Source organism: Bos taurus, chromosome 12 (genome assembly GCF_002263795.3).
Source record: "Bos taurus isolate L1 Dominette 01449 registration number 42190680 breed Hereford chromosome 12, ARS-UCD2.0, whole genome shotgun sequence".
Lineage (NCBI taxonomy): Eukaryota > Metazoa > Chordata > Mammalia > Artiodactyla > Bovidae > Bos > Bos taurus.
This window is the reverse complement of record NC_037339.1, coordinates 77,277,643-77,297,743: the sequence shown is the minus strand read 5'-3', so window position 1 is coordinate 77,297,743 and position 20,101 is coordinate 77,277,643. Positions and strand designations below refer to the sequence as shown.

Sequence of the window (20,101 nt, the reverse complement as noted above, 5' to 3'; positions counted from 1 at the left end):
CACCCCGGGTTGGAGGCGGGTCGGGGTGGGAGTAGCTTACACTTCTTATTAAACCATAAGATTGTGACAGGCAGACTCAGCACCCTGCTTATCTTTATATTCTCCACAGAGCCTGCCACCGTGCTCAGTACATAGTATGAAATCATTTTGATCACGGCTAGCTCAGCAGTTCATGGAGCACAACACCCCTGGTTTAAGCCAGAAGATTTCAATTCTGACTCCAAACACTGCTAGTAACACACAGAATGACTTTCAGAAATGTACTTCTCTCTGAGAGACACCGTGGACTGTCTGCAAGATGCGGTCCTTGCCTCCATGGAAGTCTAATGATGGAGATGGACTTGATATAATGAGCATGTGGTTAGTTAGTAACAATGGTGATAAGAACTATGAGAGCATATTCAGAGGCACCTAAGGGTGTTGAAAGAGAAAATTCAAGGAAGGCTTTTCTGAGCGATGGACACTTGCACAGAGACCTGAGTATGGATTAGTCGAGAGTCATGGAGGTGAGCAGAGGGGAGCACTTTCGGGTATGTGAAAAGTCCAAGATGGACAGGAGCAGAGCGCCCTGTAGGACTAGAAGGGGCCCACATGGCTCAGCTCAGGAAACAGAGGTGACAGGGCCATGAGATAACTCAGGGGAAGCAGGCAAGGGGCCAGGTCAGACAGCAGCATTGGGGCCTTCAGCCTAAGAACACTGGGAGCAGGGAATCATCCTGGGGGTCGGAAGTAAGGAGTATATTGTCTGTAGAGAATTGAAAGTGAAAGTGAAGTCACTCAGTTGTGTCCGACTCTTTGCGACCCCATGGACTGTAGCCTACCAGGCTCCTCTGTCCGTGGGATTTTCCAGGCAATAGTACTGGAGTGGATTGCCATTTCCTTCTCCAGGGGATCTTCCCAAACCAGGGATTGAACCCGGGTCTCCCGCATTGTAGACAGACACTTTATTTTATTTATTATGTATTATAAATGTTACAAATGACATAAAGGATTGTAACACACAGTTTGCAAGTAATGATAAAAGCAGGCAAATACTCTTTTTCCTGCAAATTCTACATAGTTGATGGAATCTCATGGAACATTTTTGTTGCTTTTTGCTAAAGGCTTGTGTGTATATCAATCTGGCTGTGGTGTTGACCATGTGGTGATGTCCATGTGTAGAGTCTTCTCTTGTGTTGTTGGAAGAGGGTGTTTGCTGTGACCAGTGCGTTCTCTTGGCAAAACTCTATTAGCCTTTGCCCTGCTTCATTCCATATTCCAAGGCCAAATTTGCCTGTTACCCCAGGTGTTTCTTGACTTCCTACTTTTGCATTCCAGTCCCCTATAATGTAAAGGACATCTTTTTTGGGGTGTTAGTTCTGAAAGGTCTTGTAGGTCTTCATAGAACCATTCAACTTCAGCTTCTTCAGCATTACTGGTTGGGGCATAGGCTTGAATTACTGTGATATTGAATGGTTGGCCTTGGAAATGAACAGAGATCATTCTGTCATTTTTGAGACTGCATCCAAGTACTGCATTTCAGACTCTTTCATTGACCACGATGGCTACTCCATTTCTTCTAAAGGGTTCCTGCATAAGAGTAGATATAATGGTCATCTGAGTTAAATTCACCCATTTCAGTCCATTTTAATTAGCTGATTTTAGAATGTCGACATTCACTCTTGCCATCTCCTGTTTGACCACTTCCAATTTGCCTTGATTCATGGACCTGACATTCCAGGTTCCTATGCAATATTGCTCTTTACAGCATCAGACCTTGCTTCTATCACCAGTCACATCCACAACTGGCTGTTGTTCTTTGCTTTGGCTCCATCCCTTCATTCTTTCTGGAATTGTTTCTCCACTGATCTCCTGTAGCATATTGGGTACCTACTGACTTGGGGAGTTCCTCTTTCAGTATCCTATCATTTTGCCTTTTCACACTGTTCATGGGGTTCTCAAGGCAAGAATACTGAAGTGGTTTGCCTTTCCCTTCTCCAGTGGACCACATTCTGTCAAGGAAAGTTATGACCAGCCTAGATAGCATATTCAAAAGCAGAGACATTACTTTGCCAACAAAGGTCCGTCTAGTCAAGGCTATGGTTTTTCCAGTGGTCATGTATGGATGTGAGAGTTGGACTGTGAAGAAAGCTGAGTGCCAAAGAATTGATGTTTTTGAACTGTGGTGTTGGAGAAGACTCTTGAGAGTCCCTTGGACTGCAAGGAGATCCAACCAGTCCATTCTAAAGGAGATCACCCTGGGATTTCTTTGGAAGGACTGATGCTAAAGCTGAAACTCCAATATTTTGGCCACCTCATGGGAAGAGTTGACTCATTGGAAAAGACCCTGATGCTGGGAGGGATTGGGGGCAGGAGGAGAAGGGGATGGCAGAGGATGAGATGGCTGGATGGCATCACCAACTCGATAGACATGGGTTTGGGTGAACTCCAGGAGTTGGTGATGGATAGGGAGGCCTGGTGTGTTGCGATTCATGGGGTCACAAAGAGTCGGACACGACTGTGCGACTGAACTGAACTGTGTGTATATCCAACCAATGCTTGTATTCTTTGCAACCCCATGGACTGCAGCCTGCCAGGCTTCTCTGTCTGTAGGGATTCTCCAGGTAAAAATACTGTGGTGGGTGACCATGCCCTCCTCCAGGGGATCTTCCCAACCCAGGGACTGAACCCAGTTCTCCCACATTGCAGGTGGATTCTTTACCGTCTGAACCACCAGGGAAGTCCAAGAATACTGGAGTTGGTAGACTATCCCTTCTCCAGGGGAACTTCCCAACCTAGGAATCGAACCAGGGTCTCCTGCATTGCAGGCAGATTCTTCCAGCTGTGCTGGCAGTTGATGGAATCTCACGGAACGCTTTTGTCGATTTTTGCTAAGGGGTTGTGTCTATATCCAACCAATGCTTGTAATTCAGCCATGATTTCACAAATGGAATTGCATCTCAATCTGCTCTTTTCCCAATACATTCATTGTCATTAAATCTGATACGTCATCTGTTCAACTATGTCTCACCTTTGTATGAATCAAGGCCACTAAATTAAGATCTTTTCATGTCATCACTAAACGCAACAGATTTTTAAGTTTCATCTGCATTATTTCCTCCATCACTTTCTTAAATCTAGCAAAGAAGGAAGTGGACAAAACATCAAATCAAGCCCTGATTTGTGTTTGCCAATTTCCATGGTGTAAATGACAGAGGATGAGATGGTTGGATGACATCACGACTCAAAGGACACGAGTTTGAGTAAGCTCTGGGAGATGGTGATGGACAGGGAAGCCTGGCATGCTGCAGTCCATGGGGTTGCAAAGAGTCACACACCACTGAGCCACTGAACTGAACTGAGATACTCCCACAGTGGTTGACCACAATCTCCCAGTGTGACAACACTGAATGTGGGTTAGGAAGCACACGCAGTAGCATAGCACTAAACACAGCAGTGAAAAGGAGAGAATTGTTCAGATTTGATCCACATGTCACAAGTAGAGTCTTGGTGACTTGTTAACATACCAAGGGTGATGGCAGATTGGGGAATTACTGGAAGCGTCACCATGACAGGGAGCCCTGAAGAGGAGCGAGCAGCGAGAGCACGCCTCTCACTTTGCACGAGTTCCATTCGAGGTCCTGGTGACAACCAAGTGGAGAAGCTGATTAGGAAGCTAGATACACAGGTTTGGAGCTCAGAGAAGGAAGGATCCGAACTGTAAATTTGGAAGATATTCACTGAAATGTTGGCAGTGTGTTAAATCATGCAGGGAAAAATTGTGGCTTCAAAGCAAAGGGCTGAGATCTTTCAAATACATCACTTGTATGTTATCAAGAAGCAGACCCAGAGCAAGCCAAGGAGACTGGAGGGGGAACTGGGCGGATTATCGCCCTTACCAGAGTGTTCTAAGAAGGAAGAAAGAACTTTGCTAAGAGATTAGGTATAACGAAGTAGGACAGTGTCCTTTGTATTACTAACTGCAGGTAGCCAAGACAGTTTCAGTGGAATGCAGAAATCAAGAACTGAGTGCGATCTGGGAGACCAGAGAAGCGTGGGCAGACAACCTTTCAAGGAGTTCAGCTACAGAGAGTAGGAACAAGGCAAGAGGGGCAGCTGGAAGGGCACCTGGAGGGGAGGAAGGTTTGGGGTTCATGAAATGCCTATGACTCGGGTCCAGTGAAGAGGGAGATACTGATCTAAGATAGGACTCTGATACTGGAGGAAAAGCAGGATGGAGGGAAGATTCAGAATCCGTGTTTTTAGTAATAGTAGTAGCTTTGTAAGTTTCAGATTTCCTTGGTGGTTCAGACGGTAAAGCATCCGCCTGCAATACGGGAGACCTGGGTTCAATCCCTCGGTTGGGAAGATCCTCTGGAGGGAATGGACCTCCCACTCCAGTATTCTGGCCTGGAGAATCCCAGGGACAGAGGAGTCTGGTGGGCTACAGACCATGGGATCCCAAAGAGCTGGACACGACTGAGCGACTTTCACTTTTCATCCTTGGGTCCAGAAGACTCCCCTGGAGGGAATGGTCACCCACTCCAGTCTTCTGGCCTGCAGAATCCCATGGACAGAGGCTACAGTCCATAGTGCCTCAAAAAGTCGGACACGACTGAACGACTAACACTTTGTAGGTTTGGCAATGGAAAGTGGAGAAAGTTTCTCTTTTTCCTTGACACGGGAGGCAGAAAAATCTTCTAAGAATGGGGGTTATGAAACGCGCGGAGTGGCAATATGGTTGGGAGAGGAAGTTCAGGACAAAAATGACTTGGATGCAGAAGCTGGCAGGATTCGTGGGTCAGCAGGAGATGCGAGACTAGAGCCGTGGAACAGGGTCTGCTAAAAACAAAGGCGGGATAGCAGCAGGGCCTTGGACGGAAGAACGCAGTTGCATCGGGTCTTTCCCGAGACGCAGAAAGTTGAGACACACACTCGAAACAGCTCCTCCCAGGCAAGAGGAAGTCTAGCGTCCGGGTCGCTGCGATCCAGCTCCCTTTCCTGCAGGGACGCGGCAGCACCCCTCCGCCTAGCGCCACCGGCAGCGCGAGGAGCGCCGGACAAGCCGGGAACGGGCTCCAGCGCCGCAAGGGGCACGGGGGAAGCGCCTACAGGCCAGCGGCGGCCACCGCAGCCCGCCGCCCGGGGCCGCCGCCTCCAGCCGCCGGGGCCCCGCCCGGGGCTCCACGCCCAGGACTCCGCTTCCTCCTCTGGCGCTGAGTCCGCCTCTCAGTCCCTGGCGGCTCCCTGCGCCGCGGCTCGCGCCCCTGGCCTGACGTCACCGGCGCGTCCGCCAATGAGCTGGAGAGGGACCGGCGGCGCCCGCGAAAGTGACGGCAGGTATAGCCAATGGCCGCGAGGAGAGGGCGGGCCGAGGCGGCGGGGATGTGAGGGGGGCGCCCGCGCGCGTGGGAGCTGCGGGCCGTGCGGGCGAGCGCGCGGCGCGGGCGCCGCGGGGCGGGGGCGCGGCGCGCGCGGCCCCTCCCCCTGCCCAGCTCGGGGCAGGCTCCCGTAGCCGCCGGACTGCCCGCGTCCGCCGGGGAGATGCGGCCGCCGCTCGGGCTCCTTGCAGGTAACACGCGGGGCGGCCCCTGCAGGGCTGAGGGCACCGTGGCTGGGCAAGCGGAGTTGGGCGCCGAGCGGACGCGGGCGGTCCCCACTGCCCGCCGCGCCCCGAGCCCCGGCAGTCCGAGCCGGGCCCGGCGGCGGCGCGGCTGAAGGAGTTGGCTCCGGGACCTGGGCTGCGGCCGGGGCCGGGGTCACGGCGGATGCGGGCCCTGGAGCCGTGCGCCCGGGTGTCAGCGGCACGGGACAAAGGGCGCGGCGTGGAGGGGGCGCGCTCACCGCCGCCCCGGCAGCGCAGGCTCCCCGTCGACCCCGGGCGCACGGGCGCCTCTGGCGCGTCCCCCGGAGCGGACACCTGGCCGCGGGCCCCCGCGCCACCCGCCAGTTGGCCGCCGCGCAAGCGATGGCTGGGCGCAGCCGGGCCGCCTGGCCGCCCGCCCAGGGGTAAAGGCGGCGCCCTGGCCGCGCCGCGAGTGCCAGCCTCCCCGCGCTGGCTGCCCGGCCGAGCGGCGTGCCCTGGGCCGGGGCGCCCGGGGCCGCTACCGAGCTGCCGCTTCCCTGCGCCGGGCTTGGAGTTTGGGGAAGCCGAACGGGTGGCGCAGCCGCCGCCTCACCTCCTGCGAACTCCGCGGGGCTTCTCGTCTTGTTGATGTTGTGTCTGTAGGCTGTGCGTATTTTCTTCCTTCTTTTTTTAACCGCACACAAAAGAAAGGAGGAGTTAGAGGAACGAGCTAGCCAGAGCCCCGTGAGTCATCCCACGCTGCTCTTTCTCTTGGAGCGCAGATGGATGGGGAGTGTTTCTTGAGAAACAGTTAACAGAGGACTCACGGGGTCCCCCCTCCCTGTCCCCTCAGCCCCGACCGCGCCTGGGGCGCCCCAGAGGGAGGTGGGGTGAAGTATCACCCGCTGACTTCGATGGGAAAATGACTACAAGCTAGCAAGCTGGAAACTTTCTGGGACAGTGGAACTGGGAATGTCGAACCTCCCGCAGTCATTCTGGCTGTCGGCAGGCATGGCTCTCGCGCGTTACTGAATCAAGAAACCGAGAAGGTGATCCGAAGAGGAAGCTTCTCGGAGTAGCATTGTATTCAGCGCTGCGTGGGGGGAGGGCGGGAGAGATGAGTCTCCAGTGCCTTGGGGGCCCCAAGAGAGGAGCAGCCAGCTCAGGTCTCCAGGTGCTAGGTCAGGAACGGTTGTGTTCTTTATTCTGGTTTCCAAACGCACTCTCATTTTAGGCTGGCAGAGGGCAACCGGTGTGTGAATGGGTCAATACTGATGAGCTGAAAAGGCCAGTCTGAGGCCAGAAGGCCCTTCAGTGCAGCTGAAAGAATATTTTTTAGTAGGTGTTCACTGCTGATTTTTCCAGGGATCGTGTAGGTTTGATCTGCATCTGTCAGCCCCTTACTGCAGTCCAGGCTGCTGTGTCAGGCGTCACCGAGTCCCCAGGTTCAGAGCTCAGTGACTGCTGTGTGTTCATTTTTGAGGGATGGTGTGCCCTCTCTAAGGTCTCTTTGACCTTTTCATTGACGATTGATTGATGGGTTTTAACCTCCTGAAAATAGAAGCTTGGTATAAGGAGTTTGAGATATTGAAAATAAAGAGGCTTGTGCTTCAGTTCCCAATCTAACTACATACAGGCGCCACTGAATTCTCAACACAATGGGGGTAAGCACAGGAATGGGACAGGAATCCCATCAACAGTGTGGTCACTGGTAGAGCTAACTGGAGCCCTGCATGGGCTGAACCTGAGGCCATGATGTTGCTCCTTTCTTCTCTGTCCATGAGGCAAACTTCCTTGGCTCAGGAGCCAGGGCTCGCAGCAGGACATCCCCTGGGGAAGACGAATGGGGTGATGCCGCCCAGGGCCCATCCAGAGAGAGAAACAGAACGTGCCCCTTTTCCTGGTTCATGCTGCTGTTTAGTCGCTCAGTCGTTTCTGACTCTTTGAGACCCCATGGACTACAACCCACCAGGCTCCTCTGGTCCATGGGATTTCCCAGGCAAGAATACTGGATTGCCATTTTCCGTCTCCTGGTACAAAAAGACGGAAGGGCCCCGTCTCCCTCCAGGTGCCACTTCATGCTGGCAGGGCTTCTTGTACCTCAGCTTCCAGCCTGTCTTCGATCCTTGCAGAAAAAAAGTCCATCTACTGTTGGAGGAGGAGGATTAATGTGTTCAGCTATGTGGTTTATGCAGGACATACAGATGCCTGGTCACGGAGCCAGTGCCCTGGGTCTGCCCAAAAGAAGGGTGCCCTTCTCTCAGTTGCATCAGGTTACCTGATGGGCTACTGCTGGCCTTGGTTGGCTAGCCTATCCTCAAGAATAAAAGTTGACAGCAACGTGGTTCAGCCACTCAGTCGTCTCCAACTCTTTTCGACCCCATGGACTGCAGCACGCCAGGCTTCCCTGTCCTTCACTGTCTCTTGGAGTTTGCTCAAACTCATGTCCATTCAGTCAGTGATGCTATCTGACCATCTCATCCTCTGCCACCTGCTTCTCCTCTTGCCCTCGATCTTTCCCAGCATCAGGGTCTTTTCCAGTGGGTCAGATGTTTGCGTCAGGTGGTCAAAATACTGGAGCTTCAGCAACATGATGGCAACATGGGTGATCCCAAGAGAGGACATCAGGGACTAGGCACTGGGAACTAATCTCTGCAGAATAATTAAGTGAAGTGAAAGTCACTCAGTTGTATCTGACTCTGTGGGACCCCATGGACTATACAGTCCATGGAATTCTCCAAGCCAGGATACTTGAATGGATAGCCTTTCCCTTCTCTAGGGGATCTTCCCAACCCAGGGATCGAACCCAGGTTTCCCGCATTATAGACTGATTCTTTACCAGCTGAGCCACAAGGAAAGCCCAATAATAACAGTAGTGGGAACCAATTGTTTCCATATATGCTCTCGTTTAATCCTTAGTACAACCTCCAGGTACCCTATGGTGCTGATGAGGAATGGATCCTTGGAAAGACCAGGCAACTCAAGGTCATGTAGGTAGCAAGTTCAAGTCTGTCTGCCCGCAGGGCCTGTGCTGTTAACCACTGGGCTAGACTAAGGTTCCTGACGCACTGTAGCAGAATTGCATTTGCTGATCCACAGTATTTTCTGAGCTACCCTACTCTGCCCATTAGCAATCAGGCCTTAAATGGGAAGGGCATTTGTGAGTGTCCTTGAGGGCAGCAGAGAAGTGGGGATCTTGGACCAGGGAAGGGGAGCAGCAATGAAGAGGGAAGAGTCAGCAGGATGGGGAGCAGGGCAGAGTCTAGGCTCCCTGATGTCGCTGCCAGAGGGGGGACCCTTCTGAGATGGGCTCATCCATCCTGTTGACCCCCCGAGAGTCCAGGCCTGGTCCCAGTGTTCAGGTCTGTAGTCTGCCTTCCGTCTATCTCAGCAGCCCTTGCCTGAGTACCAAAAGCACTAGTGTGTGTTACAGATAATCTGAGATGAAAAGGGAGGCACAGCAACTAATGATGTTGTTCGGTTGCTAAGTTGTGTCTGACTCTGCGACCCCACGGACTGCAGCACGCCGGGCTCCTCTGTCCTTCACCATCTCCTGGAGTTTGCTCAGATTCATGTCCTTTGAGTTGGTGATGCCATCCAACCATCTCATCCTCTGCCACAGCAACTAATTCAGGAGCACAAATTAGTTCCTGATGCACTACTCTTCCTAGAGGGCCATTTGAACCTCAGAGATCCACTTGTAAATACCAGCATCATCAACTCCATGGCTATGAGTCTGCACAAACAGGAGATGGTGAAGGACAGGGAAGCCTGGCATGCTGCAGTCCATGGGGTCGCAAAGAGTCAGACACATCTGAGCGACTGAACAACAAACTCAAATATCTGGGCCTGAAGCAGACAACATGAAGACCAGTTAATGGACCATCTGTCAGCTCACAGCTCCATTTCACATTTAAAATTGATATGAAACTAATATAAACCATTTGCTTTCCTTCATATTCACTTTCTGAACCAAAGGACTCTTGTATTCCCTCCGTATGACGTCAGGGGAGCTTCCTAACTGTTCAATCTATTTTCACTTGTTGTAGCAGGAGTAATTTCTGGAGCTCAAATACAGACACAGTGTTTGGGGCCTGCGTGGTGACCTCTCTTGTGTTTGCAACTGTAATTTGGATTTGACCAGCAGCTTATCCTTTCAGTGAAAAAGGAGGGTGGGGGGAGTGACACATAGTGGCTGGAATATTCCCCCTGTTCTTGCTGAAAGCATGACTTACAAATGAGTTACCTCAGGTGGAGGAGCTTGAGGGCCCAGCACCGTGAGAGCTGCAAAGCCCTTCCTCTCTAGGGGTAAACCTGGCCCCTTCCCAGGCATGGACAGGAACACTGCTGCCATAGAAGAAAGGGTCCCATTGACTGTTGTTGGATCCTCAGCACGTTCACTCAGGCAGAGGGCTGCGGAAAAGAGGCCCGTGACGTCCAGTGCCCCTGTGGACTGACTTATTGATTCCATCATCTATTCCATCCATTCCCTGGAAGACCTGGAAACAAATAAAGGTTCAAACTCACGTTGACCTTACTGTGTGGGTACATTTATATGCAGATTATTTTCTGTAGTAAAGACCTCAGTACTTTAAAAAAAAAAATTTGATAAAACAAAATTGTAGGGGGCGTGAGTTTGATCCCTGGTCAGGAAACTTAAGATCCCACATGCCACGCGTGGAGCCAAAAAAAAAAAAAACAAGACTACATGGTCTGTGGTTAGTTGAGTCCCTGGATGGCAAGGAACTGCAGATACAAACTTATAAGCTCTACGTAGATTTTCAACAGCGAGGAGGGTCAGTGCCCCTAACCACCGAGTTGTTCAGGGGTCATCTGTACATCTAAAGTGACTCCCAGTCAAAGGGCCTGAAATTTTCTTCCATCTCAGTGTGAAGGAGTGGGGCTGCTCCCTTAGTAGGGAAGACGAGAGTCTTGCTTATTACCGGTCAACCAGATGCTCCAGGGGATTCTCAAATTATTCTCAAATGAATGTGCTTTCTTCTTCCTTGAAGAAAGTGCTTGTAATAACAGTTAACCTTCCTTTGACATCCATTAAACCCAGTGCTTCTAAGCACTTTCGGTGGGTGTCCTGCTTACCCTTCATGACAACCATGTTAGGTGGGTATCATCCCCATTTCAGAGGTGAGGAGACTGAGGCCCAGAGAGGTGAAGTAACTTGGCCAAAGTCAGGTAGGATTAGACCTAGACAAGATCCTGGTAAAACCAAGGAGGGTGCCTACTGAAGGTGTGGTGGGCATGGGGACAGATACAATGTGATGGGGAGGGGAGGTGGTTTCATAATTGGTGAATTCCAGGTTAGGAAGCTCTTAGGCAACTGCTGGGAAGTTCTTTTGCTTTGCTGAGTGCACAGGACGTGAACTCAAAGATAGGCAGCACACGCAAGGCAACCGAAGTAAGAAATGGCAAGGCTGGGAGACAGCATTTCATTTTAATGTTTTGCCTATTTGAAAGAAAAGCTAAAATAAGCGTCTTTATAACTTGACTCCCTCCCAACATTGGAGGTCATGTCCTCACCTAGAAGAGGACCCCCCACTCTCCTTTAGGACACAGCCTAACAATGCTGTCCCCAGCATCAGTCTGCAATGAGCCCTCCTTGCTCTATCCCCTGGGTGGGAACCATGGCCGTGTGCCTGCCACCTCACCTCTGTTAAACTTCTTTCTCCCAGATTTTCATTGAATGGGCTGGAGTGTCTGTGTTCTGCAGAGAGACCAGAAGCTCTCTTTTCACAGTCAGGACCATGCTTCACGTGCACACACACACACACACACAATTTTTGTGCTAAGACTCCACAATGAATATGCATTGAGTTTTCTTGATTGCAAGAAGCAAGATGGTACCTTTTTTTTTAACTTTGTAAACTGGTTCAAGGACTATAAAAATGATCTGCCTTATGGGGCTGATAAACATAGGATTCCCTTAAATCAGTGTTTCTCAGGGATAATCCAGCATCAGAAACCCAAGGACTCCTGACGTGGTCGGCTGCATCTGGGCCCAGGAGAAGCTCCCTGTGCCCAAGGTGACGGACGGTTCTGCCCACTTGAGTTTTGAAAGCATACTTTAAAGGTGTTTAGGGTCACGCCCTATAAACTCACAGCATAAGTAAATAATTGACCGCCTCGCTCTTTTTCACTTGGGGTAAACATGCCTACTGTGTGTGCGTGTATGCTAAGTCGCTTCAGTCGTGTCCAACTCTTGGCAACCCAGTAGACTGCAGCCCTCCAGGCTCCTCTGTCCATGGGATTCTCCAGGCAAGAATACTGGAGTGGGTTGCCATGCCTTCCTTCAAGGGATCTTCCTGACCCAGAGATCGAACCTATGTCTCTTACTTCTCCTGTACTGGCAGGCGGGTTTTTTACCACGAGCACCACCTGGGAAGCCCGCCTACTCTATAAGCCTGCTACCAAGGCGTTGATGTGTACTGATGTCGTGTCACTTATCTCGCAGGTTTCTAGCCAGCAGAATGCTGGACCCAGAGGCCGGCAGGGCGCAGCTGTCAGGATGGCCGAGTGGGACGCCAGTCTGGACCATGTCATCCCATCCTCTCTGCTTCCTCCCTTCTGGGCGAAGTTCCTCGTGGGTTTTGCTTCCCTCATGTGTTTTGCCCGGAGCTACGATGGAGACTTTGTCTTTGATGACTCTGAAGCCATTGTTAACAATAAGGTCCGTATCTTGATGTCTGTCTGGTAAACTGGCTTGCCTGCATCTCAGTAATGATCTGCATCAGTTATTTTCTATGGCCGTGGTCCTCAACCTCTCTGACACCAGGGACCAGCTTCGTGGAAGACAGTTTTTTCCCGGGACTGGGGTGGCGGGGGAATGGTTTCAGGATGATTCAAGTGCATTATATGTACTGTACGTTTTATTTCTATGATTAGTACATCAGCCCCACCTCAGCTCACCAGGCATTAGATCCCAGAGGTTGGGGACCCCTGCTCCACTGAACTTTGGCTGAGCCTTTATTTGAGCCCCCATCATGCTGCAGATTTCCCATCTTCTTTTAGAGAGCATCTCCTTGATTTAGGGCCCCTTTTATTGCTGGCAGCAGGGTCTCCCAGCCTTGCCTAACCTCAGGCTTTGCCCTGGCTGGGTGCCCTGCATGAGGTCCCAGCCCATGGACATATCAGAGAGACCGTTCCTCTAACATGACAAGGCCACAGTATTGCAGAACCTTGTAGGCTATTTCAGGTTTTGTGAGAAAATTTTACAGAACTCTAAGCCAGAAGGATGCCCCCATCAGACACACACACACACACACACACCCTGTGCATTTACACACACACACACACACACCTGCTGCAGTGATGGGCAAGTCTGATCCCCCACTGGAGGGTGTGTCCTTGGCTGTAGGCAGTGAGCCGGCCCCTTCTGTGTCCTTCGCTGGGAGCATCAGGACATCCTGCTGACAGTTGCGGATGACCCGGAGTTCGCTGCCTGAGGAGACTGCAGTCCCTGCTCGTTTCGTCCCTGCTCGTTTCGTCCCTGCCTGTGTCATGTGTGGAGACTCAGATTTGCTGAATTTGCAAAACCCCAGCCAGTTCTGCTCACCAGTGGGTGCAGGGGAAATGATATTCTTTTTCAGTCTCTGACTATAGAGGTAGGGAAGAAGAAATCGGTTTGTGGGAAGGGAAGAAAAGGGTTTCATTGAGCTAAAAGAAAATCCGAACAAGAAACTTGGAGGCAAAGAGAGCCCAGAGGAGAAAGAATGTGGAAAGAACGTAGTTAGAACCTTTGTGATGGGAAATGGCTACCCTTTCCAGTATTCTTGCCTGGCAAATCCTATGGACAGAGGAGCCTGGCGGGGTGCAGTCCGTGGGGTCGCAAGAGTCAGCCACGACTTAGTGACTAAAGCAAACCAATCCCTACTCAGCCGATGTTCTGTGTCTGCCTTAAGGGGCCAAGAGAACCTGAAGGAGTTCACTCCTCTCTCTTTCTCTTTCTCTAGTAGATACAATCGTGGCATCTCTTTGTAGCATTTAATGCTCTGCAAATTTTGAAATCATAGATTTTCCCGAATGTGGAGAAAGCCATTTTCCTATTAAAAGTGTTGAGGAAAATTCTCTGTGCAAGGAACGTGAGTTAGGTGGGGGTGGAGGGGAGGGGGGCGAGGGGTAAGGAGGTGACCCTTTGGCAGACATTTCATTTGTAACATCCTGTAAATGATTTGCTCCATTTCCACTGCACAGACTTCAGTCCTGGCGTTTATTTTGAATCCAGGTTCTTTACTTGTAATTTCCCTCAAGTTCATCCAGCAGTTTACTGCAGATGTTTCTGTTTCAGTCCTTTTTGCAACAGCGCTTAGGAGCGAAAGAAATGTGTTAGGTCTGAGCAACTGTGTCACATGGATGGCTTAATAGCTATTTTCCAGCGGGATATGTGGCTTAATAGCTGCTTTCCAGTGAGGACATGTGACTGTGCCTTTATTTTTTTGGCTGAGCTGGGTCTTCATTGCTGTTCAGGCTTTTCTGTAGTTGTGGAGAGCAGTGGCTCCTCTCTATTTGCGCTGCTCAGGCTTCTCACTGCCATGGCTTTTCCTGTTGGGAAACACGGGCTCCAGGGCACACGGACTCCGTTGTTGCTGCACGCGGGCTCAGGAGTTGTGGTGTGTGGGCTTAGTTGCCTCACAGCATGTGGGATCTTCCTGGACCAGGGATCGAACCTGTGTCTCCTTCATTGGCAGGCAGATTCTTAATCATTGGACCACCAGACAAGTCTGCCTTTATCATCATTATTTTTTAATTCTATTTGCTGAGAGTTTCTTGGCTCTGCCACTCCCGGAGGATGTATGAAGTGTCAACTCTGGGCCCTCGTTGGAGAGCTCTGGTGAGTGAGGTGGGGAGACACGGACCATGTCCTGCGTGAGATGCCTGGGACGAGGTTGTGCTTCTCTCTCCTTCTGGGAGCAAGGGCAGATGAAGCGCTCTGTGACCCATGCGTCGTCTTGGCAGTGCTTTCAGGAGCGTCACACTGTGCCCCTTTGTTCGCTTTCGAGCCTGCTCTTCTCCCCTTCCCTGTCTACTGACAGGCCCTCCTCTGTGCATCGGCACCGTGCCTGCAGTAAGTGAAACAGGCTGTGCCTGGAGTTGCTTGGTGTTAAAGGCTGTTTCCAGATGCTTCCTTGTAGTGTTGAGTTGTTCATGGAGATGATGATTTTCTTTGAGACGGTGGAGTCAGCAAGCATTTGAGACACAGCACATCTTTTCTAGAAATCATTAGGAGGAAAAATTGACCTTTCTTCCTGTGGTGCTGTGTGAGGGCTACACCCAATCAAATATTTAGAGCTTTGTTGGTGTTTGTTTTCTGCTCAAACAGAGGGAAAGATCCTTTGCTCCTCCCTCCACAGCTGAGCAGGTAGCTCTGGGACAACGTAAAAGTGCGTGACTCCCAATGGGGTAATGGAGTAAACGGAGTTAGTAGGCGGGTCACACGACCCGCGTGACATAGCGACTGGACTCTTAGAGGCGGGTGTGTGCACTCAAGGCCCTGAAGCTGACACCCACCGGAAGTGAAATTCACCCACAAAGTGGTTGTCAGGTCACCAGCTCGCCCCTGTCCCACGTCGTCAAGCTTTTCCCTTTGCGTCATTAAGCACCAAAGGCTTCCCAGGTGGCACTAGTAGTAAAGAACCCACCTGCCAATACCGGAGACGCGGGTTCGATACCTGGGTCAGGAAGATCCCCTGGAGGAGGAAATGGCAACCCACTCCAGTATTCTTGCCTGGATAATCCCATGGACAGAGGAGCCTGGCGGGCCGTAGTCCATGAGGTCACCAAAGAGTCAGACACGGCTTAGTGGCTAAACAGCAGCCTTACATACTGGCTGTGAGAGAGGGTGATAGTGACCTCACTTAGCTGCTTGGTCCATTTGTTCATTTTGCATGGATCAAGCACCTTCTGTGCACTCCCCCCAAACATGGGGTTGCCCAGGCCTTGGAGGAGCCCCAGCACAGTGGGGCAGATAGCATCACGTGACTGTAAACCTCCCGGGAAACAGACACTGTGAAGACAGGTCGAGGATGCTCTGGGCCCCCGAGGAAGAGAATTGCATCAACTCTGGAATGTCGTAGCCCAGTGGCTGAAATACGACGAGTGGGAGGAGCTGAGCTCTGGGGAGCTGAGGGGTGACCATCCGGGCACAGACCCGTCTTGGGGCGGGTGGCAGCAGGGGCCATTTGGGAACCAGAGACCAGGAGCAGAGCCAGCGTCTGGGAGACGTGCCAGCGGAGTGCAGGTGAGGGGCCAGAGCACCCCAACTGCGGTGTCCCCGTAGGTCGTTGGCTTGGTCCTGGAAGGGGTAGGGCTCTTGTAGTGGGTGGGAGAGGTCACTTGGAGAGCACGCAGAGCGGGGCACAGTGGAGCCCTGAGGAGACCCGGCTGGTGCTGGGTGTGAGGGTGTTGGTGGCTGGACCCAGGACCGGTGGGAGACATGGGGAAGAGAGGGCTTCCGCCCAGGGGGAGGGCGCAGTCCCGACCCCGCCATCTGCTGTGTTGCCCGCAGGACCTCCGCGCAGAGACGCCTCTGGGGGACCTGTGGCATCATGACTTCTGGGGCAGCCGGCTGAGCAGTAACACCAGCCACAAGTCCTACCGCCCCCTGACCGTGCTGACCTTCAGGTGAGGTGCTTCAGGACGGCCGTGGGGGAGGGGAAACCCGAGGCTTGTGCTTGACATTGCACCGGGTGGGGCCCCGGTCAGGGGTTCCGACGGACGTACAAGCCGCGGTGCAGACACTGACCTGGGCAGCCACACAGAGGAGACCTGCCAGGCCCCCGGCAAGGCAAGGATGCTCTGACAAGCGGTCCCTACTTTGCACAGTCCTCTCAGGTTGGACCCTTTGCAACTTAAGCTGGAGGAAACAATATGTCGAGGCAACAGGTAGCCTCTAATTAAATTGTGTTTGCTTTCACTATATAAAAAAAGTAAGTTATAAATCTTCCTCCTGTGAACCACATCAGGCTTCCCTGGTAACTCAGAGGTAAAGCATTCACCTGCAACACAGGAGACCCGGGTTCAATCCCTAAGTCATGAAGATTCCCTGGAGAAGGCAATGGCTACACACTCTAGTTTTCTTGGCTGGAGAATTCCATGGACAGAGGAGCCTGGCAGGTTCATGGGGTCACAAAATGTCAGATGACTGAACGACTAATACTTCACTTCTGTGACCACATCAATATCCAAAAACAAAATGAAACTAAAGATGATCTTGCCACCCCCCATGAATCAGGGAGCTGTTTGCATTAAATAGATTAATTGATCTCACAGAAGTTCCCATGCATAGCTGTTTCTCAGGTGTATTGGATAACCTATGTGTAAAGTAAAGTAAAGCGAAGTGAAGTCATTCAGTTGTGTCTGACTCTTTGCAACCCCATGGACTGTAGCCTACCAGTCTCCTCTGTCCATGGGATTTCCCAGGCAATAGTACTGGAGTGGATTGCCATTTCCTTCTCCAGAACCTATGTGTAGATCCCTCAAAAGTGAAAGTGAAAGTCACTCAGTCATGTCTGACTCTTTGTGACCCCCTGGACTATATATACAGTCCATGGGATTCTCCAGGCCAGAATACTGGAGTGGGAGCCTTTCCCTCCTCCAGGGTATCTTCCCAACCCAGGGATCGAACCCAGGTCTCCCGCATGGCAAGCAGATTCTTTACCAGCTGAGCCACAAAAAGAAGTATAGAAAGGATGAATCAGAACCACTCGTAGTTGAAAAAGAGATAAGAATCCTTGACAGGGAGGAAGTGCTTCCTTGTTCAGAAGGCTGGTGGACAGACTGTCAAGGGGTATATTGGGGGGTTGGGGACGGGGAGAATAGACAAGTCACTTGACCATGCTTCCCTGTGGAGCAGCCTGTGTAACGTGTGGTCTGTTTTATCTTTCTGAAAGACAGCCTTGCCTTTATCGCACCTGAATAATTGTCTTTTTTTTTTTTTTTGGCATTTCCTCTCCAACTATTTTCTGTCCCAGTCCTCTGAGAGGTCCTTATCTCCCGTTTTCCCCTCTGCAGTTAATTACATTCTTAGCTCATCTTCACCCTTCTTAGCTTAACAGGCATTATTTATCTTGACGCTATTTTTATCAACTGTGCACACGCTCTCCTCCTCCAGTATGTTCACACGCCAGCCTTTCCCTCCAGCCGGTTCGTGTTTTATTTCATGTGCTTCTGCATCTCCTCTGTGAATACCTTCCTTCCCTGCAGGATGAACTACTATTTGTCGGGAGGCTTCCACCCTGTGAGCTTCCACGTCGTCAACATCGCCCTGCACGGCGGCGTCTGCGTGCTGCTGGTGGACGTCTTCTCCGTGCTGTTCGGGGGCCTGCAGTACACGAGCAGGGGCAGGAGGCTGAACCTGGCCCCCAGGTCGTCTCTGCTGGCCGCCCTGCTGTTTGCCGTGCACCCGGTGCACACCGAGTGTGTAAGTACCGTCTGCCAGCCGTCTCTACACTTGTGTAAGATAGACGCAGTCCACACGTTGGTTTGTTCCCTAAAACAAGCTTCCCTTGGCTGATTGTACAGCTGTAGAAGGCCAGCTTTCAGACGCCCAGAGCGGTGATTTGTGGGGACAGCAGGTCCCCCTTAGGACAAACACAGGGTCCGCGATGGGCCGAGACTTCATAAAGACCACGCACGTGGTGTGATCTCTGCCGATACTCTTTGTCCCTTATTAGACCACACTGGGAAGGTGTGAATGGTGAACCTTGCCCAGCTTCTGGGCCTAAAGCCAGAGGCTGAGACTTCCTTGTTTTCCTGAAAAGGGGTCTGATGCAGTTTTCCTCTGTTAGCCGAGAGCTTTTGTGATTTCCAAAATACTTCCTCACACTTCATACGATAGTCACCAAAATGCTGTAGGTTCAGCTGGAGCAGCATAACAATTTCCACTTTACAGAAGAGGAAGCAGCCAGGGAGGACAAATTAGGGACTTAACCTAGGTCAGTCACATGGCCGAGGGGTATGGGACAGAATTTAAGATCTGGTCATCTGAACCCCTGCCAGGGAGAGGTTGGCATGCTGCGAGCTGAGCTGGTGGGTGGGTCCTCACGTCCTGCGGGGACCTGCTCATGAATTCGCCCCACCTTGCTTCTCATCTCCCATCCCTCCATTCCATGACAGCCATTCAAACTCAAATATTTGAGAAAAAGCTATCGGTCATTAAAAATTAGCATTCCTAAAACAAATCAGCTTCTGTTCACCTTTCCTTGTTTCTTGGCAAATAAGCAGTATTCAGTTTCATCCTATCAGTTCAGTTTAGTTCAGTCGCTCAATTGTGTCCGACTCTTTTCAACCCCATGGACTGCAGCATGCCAGGCCTCCCTGTCCATCACCAACTCCTGGAGTTTGCTCAAACTCATGTCCATTGAGTCGGTGATGCCATCCAACCATCTGATCCTCTGTCGTCCCCTTCTCCTCCTGCCCTCAATCTTTCCCAGCATCAGCGTCTTTTCAAATGAGTCAGCTCTTCACACGAGGTGGCCAAAGTATTGGAGTTTCAGCTTCAACATCAGTCCCTCCAATGAACACCCAGGACTGATCTCCTTTAGAATGGACTGGTTGGATCTCCTCGCAGTCCAAGGGAGTCTGAAAACTCTTCTCCAACACCACAGTTCAAAAGCATCAATTCTTCGGCGCTCAGCCTTCTTCACAGTCCAACTCTCACATCCATACACGACCACTGGAAAAACCATAGCCTTGACTAGACGGACCTTTGTTGGCAAAGGAATGTCTCTGCTTTTCAATATGCTGTCTGGGTTGGTCATAATTTTCTTCCAAGGAGTAAGCGTCTTTTAAATTCATGGCTGCAGTCACCATCTGCAGTGATTTTGGAGCCCAAAAAATAAAGTCTCTGGGCTTTGGGCTGGGTCCCCAGGGGAGGGAGGAGAGCTAACGGAGGGCGTTTCCTCGCCTCTTATTCTTTTAGAGACCAGGATGTCGGCCCCAGGGGGTTCCCCGAGGACACTAGCGCCACTGCAAGATTTTCTTTCCTCGAGGCGTTGGTGAGGATTTCACATTGCTTGAGTTCAGACTGCAGTGTCAGAGAGGGACGGCCAGGTGTCCTTACTACTCCTGCTCATCCAGTGAAGCCAGAGTTTATACTGAAGGGATCAGGTGGTGAAATACCACCCCCCACCTCCCTTCCTCATTCCTTCTATGGCTCCCGCGCAAATTGTGCCCAGTAGGGAAACGCCACCACCTTGTATGTTACGGATTCAGGGAATGGCGGTGACTTCTGCAGAAAACTCTGATGGGAGTGTCTCAGGTTATTGGTAAGAAAAAAAAAAAAAAAGTCGTTATAAAAAGCTTTGCCTGAAAATACATATCAATGCAAATAACAGAAAAGAAAAAATCTCTTTGTACCCATGCACATTGGCCAAACTATTCAACTCAGTAACTTCTTGGAATAGCCTTTAAAATTTTCTTCCTATAGAATCTAGAATCTCTCTGCCAAAAATTCACTGAAGGACTAAATACTCTGTACACTGAAACACCTGTCACACTTTTTGTTGAGACTTATTTTCTTCTTTAAATTACTTTTTATTGGAGTAT

General features: G+C 51.1%; 1 protein-coding gene across 1 annotated transcript in view; it reads left to right on the top strand.

Annotated features, from left to right (window-relative positions):
• Positions 1-5,381: 5,381 nt before the first annotated feature.
• Positions 5,382-20,101, top strand: part of TMTC4 (transmembrane O-mannosyltransferase targeting cadherins 4) — a 58,876-nt gene continuing 44,156 nt past the window's right edge. The window contains exons 1-4 of the mRNA XM_024999944.2: positions 5,382-5,551; positions 12,012-12,227; positions 16,062-16,177; positions 17,759-17,975. Of these exons, the coding sequence (XP_024855712.1) occupies positions 12,066-12,227; positions 16,062-16,177; positions 17,759-17,975 (495 nt within the window). The 5' untranslated portion in view covers positions 5,382-5,551; positions 12,012-12,065. The remainder of the gene's footprint in view (positions 5,552-12,011; positions 12,228-16,061; positions 16,178-17,758; positions 17,976-20,101) is intronic.